Source organism: Rhopalosiphum maidis, chromosome 1 (genome assembly GCF_003676215.2).
Source record: "Rhopalosiphum maidis isolate BTI-1 chromosome 1, ASM367621v3, whole genome shotgun sequence".
Classification (NCBI taxonomy): domain Eukaryota; kingdom Metazoa; phylum Arthropoda; class Insecta; order Hemiptera; family Aphididae; genus Rhopalosiphum; species Rhopalosiphum maidis.
The window spans coordinates 42,208,240-42,222,109 of record NC_040877.1 but is presented as its reverse complement, the minus strand read 5'-3'; the positions used below and the strand labels follow the sequence as shown (position 1 = coordinate 42,222,109).

Below are 13,870 nucleotides of genomic sequence, written 5' to 3'. Positions count from 1 at the left end.
GTTTGATGTTAATCAGTTTAACATAACTTCATGTTTGTTTTTTATTGTCTACGTATTTGTCGATACACACTACACCGTTGTATTGTAAATGGTTTCGAACACAAAAAGGATATAAAATATAAAGTGTATAATTTAGGAACAATAAAATAACGCTTCGGTCTCTAGATATTGATTTTGTCGAGATTTATATCGGTTGGACAATGTCGAAAAACTGCAGAAACCACCAAAATAATAGTATTAATTAAATTATTACTACATAGTTGTGTCGTTTATTGGCTGTTTTGGAGCAATTGGATGTGAAATGTATTTTATCCTTAAACTGGCGTCTTATATAGGTATATTTATTATAAAATTATAACCTTATACTCGTATATAAATATAAATTGTATTAAAATAAAAGTTTGAAATTGCATCTAGCATTACACAATATGCAGTATTTATGTCAAAGTATAAAATTTAAACTTAAGATTAAAAAAAATGCATGGCTGTATTTTGTTTAAAATATTTTTAGAATTTTGTAATGTAAACTTATAAATAGCATTTCGTATTACGTTTTTAAAGTTAATTTCAAAATAATTTGCAAGTTAACATTTTAACTTGTATTTAAAATTTAAAAAAAAAATTGACATCTTGTCTAGAAAATGTTTTGTATTATTGTATACTTGCTGAAAATTTAAAATTTATATTATTTTATATTAATATTGAATTAAAATAAAATTACAAAATAATTATTCCAAAATTAGCACCTATTGCATAAATATTCCCATTTTTTATTTAATTACAATTTTTTATTTAATTTTAATTCTTAACAAACTTTTATAAAATTCTATATTTATTTGAATTTGAAACATAATTTTAAAATGTATAATATATAATTTAAAATTACAGTTTTCAAACATATAGCTTTTGTAGAAACAATTATTCAAACATGACTTTTTGACCAAAGGTTATAAATGGAGTTTTATACGTAGTTTGTACTAAAAAAAACTCTTAAAAGAGTTAATTTATCACCTACTCAAATATGCATTATATACTTGAACATTTTTAATTTCTCAAAACTTACACGTTATTTATATAAATATTCAGGTTATAGTTTCAATTACTTTTCTTCTTCCCACTCATGAAAACGAAAAAAAAAATACAGAAAAAGGGATAATTCAATAATTATATGATATAACAATTGTATATAATTGTATATATATTATATACAATTGTGAATATTTTTTTTAAATATATGCACAAATAAAACATAATTGAGACTATTTATATATAATTAAAAAAATATACTACTATAAATATTAGTATTGTTGTTTAAGTATAGGTAAAGTTCTAGTATTAACAGGTATATTGAAAATATTTTATATACCTATTTATGTAAACATTCGATTCGTGATAATACATTGAATACAATATTAGCCACTTTAAGACTTCTAATAATATATTACAGAAATATTTATCAATAATAAATTAATTTGTCGGTTTAGTAATTAATTTTATTGAAACTTATTATGTTACATTATGAGATAATTTAAAAAAAATTACCACAAAAAATCAATAGGAATAATTTTCATTGTATTCATTGTGTTGTTATTATAAAACAGAGTACAATAGTAATTATGTTTGATATAAACCAATAAAATGTTAAAATGCAAATAGCATACAATATGATACAAGTGTACATATATTGTATTAAAAGATAACGTCTTAAGCCTACAGGTTTAAATACTAGAAAGAGTCAAATCCACGAAACGTAAATAATACAATTATTATTAATTGATTATCAATGATGATGTATTTCATTCATTCTTATCTATTTTAAAAAAAGTTTTATTTTTTCTGATAAATCAAAACTATTCAATTTTGCTTGAGTAAAAATTATTGAAGAAAGTATTTATATCCGTCAATGATTAAACACTTCAACAATAAATGAATTGATCAAAAACCAAATGACTAAATAAATAAATACGTAATAAATAGTAAACAATGTTCTATTTGTCTGCTGTATATAAATATCAAATTTTCGTATTTCAATATTTCGATCGACTCCTTTGAATCATACCCCTAATACTCACAAGTTTTCAAATGCCATAATTTTATTGTAGCCAAAATCAAGATCTTCCGCTGAATCAATTTCTATACAATTGTCTCTGTTTTTATGTTTCAGGTCAATAGTCATAACAAATAATAATATATAACACATTATATAATATGTACACATCAGGAAGATTTTAACGTATTACAATGAAGTTATATTTAAATGTTTCATACCTTTGCGATAGGCATTGTGCAAATTATATATTTAATGGAAAATTACACTTCCCACTCTTTAAAACATTATTGCAAACACTGTTTTTCACAATATAGTCACGAAATTCTGCGAGTGAGTTATAATTTTTAAGCTTCTATAATAAAAAGATTATATTATAATGTTATAAATATATGTATGCAACTAGAAAATAAGTGAATTAAAAATAGTTTAATGTAAAAAAAACATGATCAAATATTTTAAAGCATCGAAATAATACAATTATCCCATATTATGCTACCATATTACAATATTGTGAAAGAAAGATTGCGTAATGAAATGTGATGTAAGAAGAATGTAAATAAGTACAAGAAATACATCAGCGGACAGCTGCAGCAGTCGTCGATAAAAAATTTAAAAAACTTTTTGTTTTACATCGGCATAATGCAGAATATACTAGATATTAAAAATGAATCGTTTTTTATAGACATTTTTATTAAAGAGGTACATAATTTTAATCAATGTAATTGCATTTTTATAATTTGTGTACATATAGCTTACAAACGTTTACAGAATAGGTATTACACACTTTTTTCTACTAAACACACCGTTAAAATGTAAGAATTTTAATTTAAACTGTATAATTAGTATGAGTATACCTAATAATATCTTACACGTTTATATTTCTTTATGCCATTTATTATATTGTACAATACTCCAATTTTGGATATTTATTTGTTTAAATAAAAACATGGAAATATTACTAAGAAAGAAAGAAGAATCAAACTTATAACATAATATCTGGAGTAACCTTAAGGATAACCAAATAATAACAAAATATTACGTATTATATTTGGCGCAATATATATAATACTAAACAAAAAAATTCATACACAATGCTGACAAAATACATTGTTGAAATTCAAGTCATTAAAGACGCTATGTTACATTTTGATTTGCACAAATACATCTGAAAATATTTATTTTTGAGTGACAAAAGAAAGCCCCATTGTTATAATTTTTTCTTGCGAAACTCATAATTTTTAATATCAGAATTCTATCAATAAAAGCCGAATGAATATAAAATTTAAATACAATATTTTTTTTCCACTACAATACACAAATTCATAAATTAGAAGGTACTTTAAAATTATATATTTTACAAAAACAATTATTATGTATATTAATTAATTAATAATGTAATTAATATGGATTGAGACGAAACAGCAAACAAATCACACAATTATAACCGAAATAAATTTTAACTCAAAATAAATGTTGCATACAATTATTAGTTACATATATTTATATTAATTTTAGATTTTGAGTGGAACAATAAATATATTGATTTTCAATGTGTTTTTTGTGTATGTATACAAGTTTTATAAAAGAAAAATTACTTAGATCTTCAACTTTAAGAGTAGTTCATAAGAGAAATTTGGTTCTATTCGCTACATTTTAGAGGTAAACAATAACATTTTTAAAAATAATCAAGTTAAAAACAAAAAAAAAAAAAATTAAAACCGGATTTTTTAAGCAAAATAAGTTTTTTTACAAAATCGAATTTGATATTTTGTTACCTATTACAGGAAGTAAAAATATCAAAATCATGAATATTTGTAAATTATTTTAAAGTTAAAAATTCATAACATTTTTAATATTCATACCTAAAGTTTGAATATATTTTAACACAAGGTTTTCACATATTTTCTTTACCAAAATTATAATAAAAAGTTGAGCGTACTTGTATAATTATTTTTATGAGCGTCTGAAGTTAAAGTGTTACTGACATTGGATATTCACACATAAATTAACGGTTTCTCAACGATTTTTGATATTTTTTTTTATTCAAAAATATTATTTTCAGAAGCTTGATTTATTGAGCTTGAGTATTTTACTATTACTTCTATTCATATATTTTATACATTGCATGATTTTAAAAATATTTAAAGTTATTAAATATATAGATATTTGAAATATTCTAATATTTTTGTTTTTTCTATAAAAAAAAAAATGTTATACTAAGTTGAACATACTGAAAAATACAAGATCCCAAATTATTTGTTCTTACAGCTATTTAAAATTATTGAATATATATTTGTGTAATTATTTATTTTTATAAACATTTAGTTTAAGTTTAAAAAAAAAAAATATTAATTTTAATACTTATTATAATATCTGAGGCTCGACAATTTAATAGAAAGTATTTCATAAGTTTGTCTTGCAGAAATTTAAAAATTTTAATAATACAAACCCACAAATTTTATTTTTACAGACCATTTAAAGTTTATTTTGGAATAATTGAATATTTAAAAGAAAAATTATAATTTTTGTTAATAAAAATATTTTTATTTAATATGCACTATTTAATTTTTCAATATATTATATCATATTATCATAAATATAAATATGTTATAAAATATACTTAATATTAAAGACTATTATAGACCTTCCGGTTTAGAATCGTTTTTCTTATAAAACGATTTATCATTGTATTTGAGTTTAACACATCCATTACATTGACTTACTCAATAATTATGATATACAGTCGACACTAACGTACAGCAGAGCGATTACCTACTTGCCTACTTTTTTTTTTTCATTTATACTTTAAGAAGTAACAGAAAACTTAACATGTTTGTATAATTTCAAGATTTATAATAATTAGTTATATTATAGTGTGTCGAAGAATTAAAATATTTATATTTATGTTTTTTTTTAATTAGATATATATCTAATTATTATTATTATGGTATTTAACTGTACTTATCATAGATAGATTTCAAGAAACGATTGAGAGTAATTGTTTATCACAGGGTGGCTTCTTATTTCCTCATGTTTAAATGGTAATTATAAATTTTATAATTTATTCTCATTGTAATCTAGACAAATAAATATATTTTATTTTATTTTTCATACAAAAAATAAAATTAGGTAAGTATGTTTATCAAAACCTAATATGAGAGTAAGATATGAAAATTTTGAATTTTAAAAAAACCAAAATAGTTCATTACAAAAAATGAGTCTTAATATTACGATAATGTTTAAAAAAAATAAATATTATTAAAGTGTTTCATTATACACCTGTAACTCTTATTATTTATCATTGAAAATTAAAAAAAAAATAATAATAATATAATCAAATAGCAGAATAATATATAATATGCGAACGCCACATTATATTTAATAAAAAATATTATTTTCTATAGTACATAGGCACTATGACTGTATAAATATTTAATATTATTATTAAAATGCGTGTATTTTAAAGAATGAAAAATCACGTGTTACGGTTCCTAAGCGCAATACGCCGTTATAATAGTATTACATTTATTTTGTAAATTAAACGAACAATATTTATGCACACGTGACAAAGTTAATAGGTACGCAAAAAAGGCGATTTCAAAATCGCATGAGGTCTGGAATCTGTGTACCGTCGGCGAATAAACAGTCGTCATTGTCGCCAAATATACAATAAGCGATAAACAAGTGAAATACTAGACAAGTGTGACATGTAGTAAGAATTTGATACGTATAAGACAATTATTGTCGCATATACAACGGATAAGAATTATTTGATCCGTTTGTAACTCTGAAAGATACTTATTTTTTTGTTTTGTTCAATTCTATGTCATTCTATACCATTTTGGTTATGACTGTTTCTTTTGGCCTCTCAACTGCATAAAAAATTAAATTATAAGTAAATAATATCATTAAGGATGATTTATATTCTCAACATGACGTGTTGTGAAAAGTTGTGTCCTCCGATGTAGTGATGAATTTCTTGTACATGTATTATACACGCCGTCACATAGCATAATGTTTTTAATTTATTTTATTAAACATGGTGAAATTAAAAACATTCTTATAACATACATGGAAATAATAAAGTGTAATAAAAGTTAGTGAAAGATATTTTAAAATATATATTTATCAGCTTACATTTCTAAGAATGTGAACTTTTACCTACATCATGTAACCATGTAACTCCTATATAATTATTTTGTTCAAGAGAAAAATTGATATAGGTTGTTACGATATTCAGCTCGAATACGTGTATGACTAACAATAAATTTATTAACTCTATTGAGACAATACAATTGTTAAGAGAAATAAATACTGTTTTTAATTAACGTGTATAGTTTCAAAAAAATATATGTTAGTTACTTTAAATACTAAAGCTGTTAAATTGCAACTTTAGAGTATATATTAGATAACCACTACATCAGTTTAAATAGTTTTGGATACTTTCATTGCTAATAATATTGCTTATTATCATAGAATTTATTATTCAATGTTTTCTTTCAATATGTATATAATAGTAACCTAGAACTTTAACCCACCTGAAGTGTGTTTTTCCTAACACGTTTATGCAATAATACACGATTATTGATTAATAAATAAACAAGAAAACGCTTTTACAATAATTTTTAACACATTAAAACACTAAAAAAATTGTCAAGTACCTATTACTAACTCGGTATATTACTATGGCGAAATAATATAGGTGTACTGCCGCATTTAATATAAATACGACTTACACTAACAACATCATTTTTTTTTTCAAGCATGCATATTGATACGAAATTAATTATCAAATATACAACTATGCACAAATTGTAAATATCATAATAACTTGTTAAAGTACAATTGCGGCATTAAAAAAATAACAATAATCATAGTCACTAATGTGCTGGGTTATCAATTTATCCTTTCTTTTTCTCGATTTTGTTTTCAAGAACTGATGCCTATTTGGAATCACCAAGCAGAACCGTACTGAAAATTTGCTATTCGACAATATTCTAAATAAAACAATTTACATTTTTTGTTATTTTCAATATACCTAACACTTTTTTTTTTTAATTGAAACTGAATGTCGATGTAAAATATATATATGTAAAAAAAAATTATGCAGTCTCAACAATGTTTAGGCACATACTTTTTCAAATTGTCAAGTTGAATACGTTAATGTATTCTTTAAAGTATAAGAACCATACACCATATAGTTCAACCTTCTCCTACATTCACTTTCCGTCTCTCAAAACTTTATAAATATTCTAAATGCTTGGTTAGTAACGTTTAATTTAACAATTATTGTAATCTTATAATGATTATGCTAAGAAGCCATCGGGGGTCTCCAGCACCAAAGTTACACCAACTCCCACACTTCAGTCAGACCTTGCATACTAAGGTACTAAAGTTAATATTATTAAATACATTTTTTTCTTTTAATAATAATAATTTAACAAATGTTCAGCGCATACAGAAAAATGTCGATTAAATTAATCAAAGAATAACAGACAAATTTTGATTTTGTTCACTTAAACCTATATATAAATAATTATTATAATTCCGCATAACCATATTTACAAAATGTGGCCTTGTGTGCTCTTATAGTTCGTGTATTATTTACAAAAGAAAACTAATCATACCATTGTGCTCCTACTTCTATAAAATGTTGATATACTCGTAAATGATATACAATGACTATGTATAACTACCCCTAATTCATATTACGTACAAAATATTTAATATAACTGTGTGTCACCTACTATTTTGTTGTTTTCAATTAAATTAATTTTACATTTATTTATTGTACGGTGATAATAGGTACCTCTGTAAAAAATAGGTAAACATATGTTCTTTTTATTTTTTTTATTCGCCTTTAAAACCATACCAAAAACTTTGTATTCTACACCATCACTCTCTATCACTTTCCTAGGCTCATCAATCTATACCCCCAAACGCCTTGTGGTTTTTTTTTTTTTTATTTCATTCACTATTCCGAGTTGTCCACAGCGTTTCCTAACGTTTTCGTTGTTACCGATTCTCTAGTTAGTAGATTATTTTTTTGTATTTCATGCAGTGTTCACGATTTACTTCCATTCGCCACACCGGGTCGTATTAGGATTCATTAGAGTTGGATGTTTAGACTTTGTGTTTACATTCTCGACTCGAGTATTTTGTTTAGTTTATAATAGCACCTATTTCCTATTTTTCTTTTTCTCATTTCAGTCTGAATCTCGTTCTTCTGTGTAATGTGTGCGTCCCAAATATATGAACTCCCGTACTCGTTTAAATGTATACTCATCTATACTTCCAGATGAGTGTGTATCAAATCTTGTATAATTTCTTTTTTCTTCGAGTGATAAATTGTAGACATATTGATCTGTTTTTTTCGCGTTTAATTCTAATCGTATTCACTTCAACATGTTAAAATTTCTAGTAAATACTTACATTTTTCTATGATATCTATTTTGTATTTCACTAGCAGCACAACATCGTCAGCAGTACACTTTAGCATTTTAAATATGGTATTACCCATTTGTATGCCTAAATTTTCTAGCATACTTTCCTCCCCTACTTTTTCTATGGCTAAGTTTAATAATATATGAGACAGCCCATTGTCTTAAATTTGTTTTTTCTTGTATACCAACGTAAAATTAGTGTATAGCGAGATTCCCATTTTAACCTTTTTATTTCTATATGCATATTGCATAATGTTTTTTTATTATGATGACCAATTTTCGGGTTAGGCTAATGTACCGCAAAATACTTAGTATTATGCTTTTTTAAAATCAACGAATAACACAATATTATGTACTATCTTATCATTTTCTATTTTTTTATAGCATTTTTCGATGAATGAATATTTAAAAATTGTTGATCTATTTTTCTAAGAGCGATCTGATTGTTCCCTAGCATATATAATAGCCAAAGACACATTAAAAAAATAAACAATTATATAGTATTTTATAGGTAACATTGAATTTTGATATTTTTCGGTAATTATTACAGACTTATCTGTTACCTATTTTGTTTAATATGGAACACATAATAATGTTATTACTGACATTCTTCAGGAATTTTTTTCTTTTTCTTTGATTTCTTGTAACTATTAAAATGAACATACATTTTGTTAGTTTTTTTTCAACATCTTTTAAAAAAATCATTCCAAAAGTCTTTTGATATACCTAGAGATTTAAGATTAAAATTCTCCATTATAGCTTTAAAGAAAGTACTCATATTTTCTGATTTGTATGATTATATTTTTTTATATTTTTAATTTTAAAATATACATTTATATAATGCTATTGAAAATTAATTGATACAGTTTATTTTTGTATTTCAAGTTTTTTCTATAATAATATGATAACAAATTTTCTATTTATATCCTAGTATTAAAAGCAATGTAACCGCGACAGTATATAGGTCTTATATCAGAAAAAAACGATGTCAACTATTAAAAAAAATAAACCTTTTTTGTAATAAATATTTTGTACAAATATTTAAAATGTAGAAACAAAATTATCAAATCAAATGTGTTTTAGATTTTACGCGCGGATTGATGAGTGTATCAGCGTTACTCTGATCTGTGTTTTATTATTATAATTTTTTTTTTCTGTCATCGATATTTTGAAAAGTAAAAAAACTCAGAATTTAGTTTTGTTATAATTTAAGAATATTATTCATGGAAACTTGAATCTATTTAATATCTATATGAACAACGAAATTTTCAAAACATTAAATTAAATATTATTTATTAATTCATTTTATGCAATTGCCTATATTCAAAAACCTATTCACGCCGTTTTATAGTGATTCGGCATTGTCTGAAAAATTAATAACAATAATATAGTATATACATATTAATAATATGATAAATGTAATTTTTTAAAACAATTAATTCAACCGTATTACAAATAATAAAATAAATTACTATCATAGTAATATAAATACATATATTGTAAATACTAAAAAATATAGGCTGACGCCATAGCACAAATACATTTTTCGTATGTATTGATTTGTCATTGAATTTTAATTTAACATATACATAACAGTAATTTACCTAATGATTAAGTACACTCGAACATCCGACACCTATTGATCAGCGGAACTGCAGTTACCTGCTTTCCCTTTTTTGTTTATATTAAGTGCATTTAGAGCATGCATGTATTTAATTTATATCTCACAACCATCATAAATTAAAAACTAATACATGGCAATTACAGTTGCTATATTTGAATGTTTCTAATATTCAGTTATATTTTCAGATGAAAAACTTTAAATGATTGCGGTCATCTAGCAGTGATGGAGTTGTTTCCAGTGGTCTCTATAATTCTATTATACGCCGTCGTGGTTACCAGTGAGTTTATTCTTGGAAAATAATACTAATCAATTATTATTGTTGAATTAAGTCTTCTTAATTTTCTATTGAAAAACTTGTTACTTGGAAAAAAGTCAGTAACAAAAAATACTACATTTTTCTCACGGTCTATTTATCATATGCATTACCATTTAATTGTTTATCGCACAATATTGTAATTTTATATTTTATAAAAAAAACTACTATGAAAATAATAATATAGTTATCTTTCAAACCGCTTGGAAGAATTAATATGTAGTAGGTATTATAAATGTATAATGAATATAGTTATTGTTTATGAATAATATAATACTAATTATATATGTAAGCTTTTAAAGCGAAACTGTCAGTAAAACTTGGTATATAGCTGATATTTACATTAACACATTGGACAAAGCAAGATAAATAAATTGAGTTGAAATTATTCATTTATGATAACAGTAAAAAGGATTTTAGAAGTGTTTATGTAAGTGCTCATTATTATTTTGTTTGATTAAGTTATATTTATACATGAATATAATATATTTATAATACATTAAATACACTTATTTTTAGTTTTTTTTTTTTTTTAAATCAACAACATGGATATTACTTTATATTAGATATTTAAAACTATTTACATTTATTTTTTTTATATGAGTTAGATTAATTGTATGTGTATTATATAACTCGACTCTTATGTTATGTAACTCATTATTAACAGATTTACTTGAGTATTTAAATATTGTAAACATACATTTTTAGTTGAAATTTAAGTATAAATTATTTTTGTTAAAATCAATTAACCTATTATAATATTACAAACAATAATAATTAGGTTTAATAGCCGATGATTTATTCAAAACCTTTGGCCAGTATTAAGGATATTTGCTTATTCCTTCAATAAGTGGTCGGATAAACAATTAAATAAGTAATACATTTATTATAAATATATTATTATAACTTTAATTAAATTCGTGTAATGCCTTTAGCTATTAGAAAATAATGATTATTATTACTATCAAATTGACTTTGAATTATTCAACATAAATATTTTATTACCATTTATTAAAATACTAATATCATATTATCACGACATATCCAATTCATTAAATTTAATATTCTTCTATTTGCTTAGGGATTCATATTAATAAATCTAAATCGTATTATACGTACTGCTATAATAATTATAACTTTAGAATGATAATATAATTTGCATGCATCTTAGTTTCATTTGGTTCAAATTTAAACGTGTAATATTTTACGAAAACATATAAGTTTTACCTTGCGAGTAAAATTAGTAAACCTGTAGTTTGGCCTTTCCTTATGACCTTCTCGAAGATTTATACATGTTCCAAACTTTAACACATGTGCTTCCACTATTTATATGTATTTCCTAGAAATTAGCAGAGTTCTTATATATTTTAATTGAATTATTAATTCGCTTTGAAATTTGTCACAATACAGTTTCTTGAAAATAGGGAGAAAACTTAATTTAAAAATCTTTTTTTACACAATTGAATATTTTTTTACAAAATTTATATTCAGATTCAAAGTAATATTGCATTTATAATATCATTATGAAATAATAAAAATACACAAACACGGAGTTTATTTTTGAAATTTCACTCAATTAAGTCATACGTAATAGTTTTCTTAAATTTAGAGATTAAATTAAATTATTAATATAGAAAAATCAATTATATTTTAAATTATACACTATTGATGGATATTTAATAAAATGATTACTAATATCTAATGATACAATAAAAATACATAATGATATTATTGCAAAGGCAAATAAAAATAAAAATAACAAAAACAAATATGTATACAGTATTATGAAAAAGGAAACATTTAATATATTGTCTGTATTACGCTTTAGATTTTGAGCGAAGCGTGAAAAAGTGGACAAGCGGGTATCGCTATGCTATAGAGTATAGTCTATTCACCGAGAAAATAGTACTACTTTGCGCATTCTACTGACGGAAATAACGGGCGTTCCGTCAAAAATTCCATGTCCGCGACTAAAACTATATTTTGATATACTTAGTGAATGGTAATACGACACGAAATGTGGCCGAACACAAGATTATGGATCAAAATCACCACAGTGAAACGTGAATCTGTAAACTTTATCCCCACTCGAGAGCAACTGGTGTTAAGTAGGTGAGCCTAGTCGTTCCGTGCTGTAACGAGGACGAGTTTTAGTACGCCGCGCAGTGCTGTTCTCTCAATGAACAGACACTGTGTACGTGTCGAGTGTTAAATTTGAATCAATAACGATATATCACTGTACACGAAAAACGATTCTTGTGGAAATGGTCTGTAAGGTAATATCACTAAGTATATTTTATGATATACTTTTTGATATTTTTATTTGAGTAATTTGAATTATTATTAGTGTTATGGAAATTGATTTTTAGAGGAATCTTAGGCATAAAAAGAAAAATACTTGTGAATTTATAGATACAAGTTTTTATATGTTTGCATACTTTTTGCTATTTTGACGAATTCCGTTAAATATTTACTTCAAGTTCATATAAAAAAAATATTGTACATATATTTACAATATTTTTATACAGATAGAAAAACAATTTATGTGGCATCTTATATTGTATTCTTAAGCAATGTATGTATTAATTGTACAATGATATATTATTTTTTTTTATTATTATTATTATTTTGTGTATGTCATCACCTTCTGGGGAAATAAATTACTTCAATTTTACAAATAAAAAGTGATTTTTGGTAGCAAATTGTATCTGATCAATATTCTATCATGGTGGGGTTGGTCAGAAGTAAAAAATTCCACGTAATTGTTTAAATAATAAAAAACAAAAAAATATTATGAACAATAGAAATGACTATGCTAAACCAGTTTTTGGCAAAATTTATTGATTTATTTTGTTATAATTCAACTTGACATCCGAATAGGGTCATTAAAATGTATATCTTTAAACTGAAAAATGATTACAAATATAATACTTAGATTATTAGTTAATAGAAAATATAAAATATTCATATAAATAATTTATAAATATTAAATATATATAATTATTTTAAAAAAGTTAATATTTTTTAAATTATCAATAGAACACAATAAATTTACATTTTATAAAATCAAAATAATAATAAAATAGCAAATATTATATTGAAATGAATGCATACTTTACCGTGTAAACATATATATGAATATAGGAATATATTAATCGCTTCAAACTTCAAAGCACTTTAAGTAGTTTATTCTAAAACATATAACATGTCAACATGGGTATATTATATTTATAGAGACGCTAATACATATATATATGATTATATAAGTTACAAATTAGAATATATTTGCTTCATGTAAACTTTACAGATTAAACAATTCCTGGAAATATTATATAGACTATATCTTTAGAACTTATTTGATTTCACTCATCTTAACACAGTGTTTCGCGATATTATATTGAAAAGCAATGATGATCAGAGTCTATTTATTCACATTTACA

General features: G+C 23.6%; 1 protein-coding gene across 1 annotated transcript in view; it reads left to right on the top strand.

Annotated features, from left to right (window-relative positions):
• Positions 1 to 13,870, top strand: part of LOC113560359 (basement membrane-specific heparan sulfate proteoglycan core protein-like) — a 141,232-nt gene that overhangs the window by 37,758 nt on the left and 89,604 nt on the right. The window contains exon 2 of the mRNA XM_026966191.1: positions 10,303 to 10,394. Within this exon, the coding sequence (XP_026821992.1) occupies positions 10,340 to 10,394 (55 nt within the window). The 5' untranslated portion in view covers positions 10,303 to 10,339. The remainder of the gene's footprint in view (positions 1 to 10,302; positions 10,395 to 13,870) is intronic.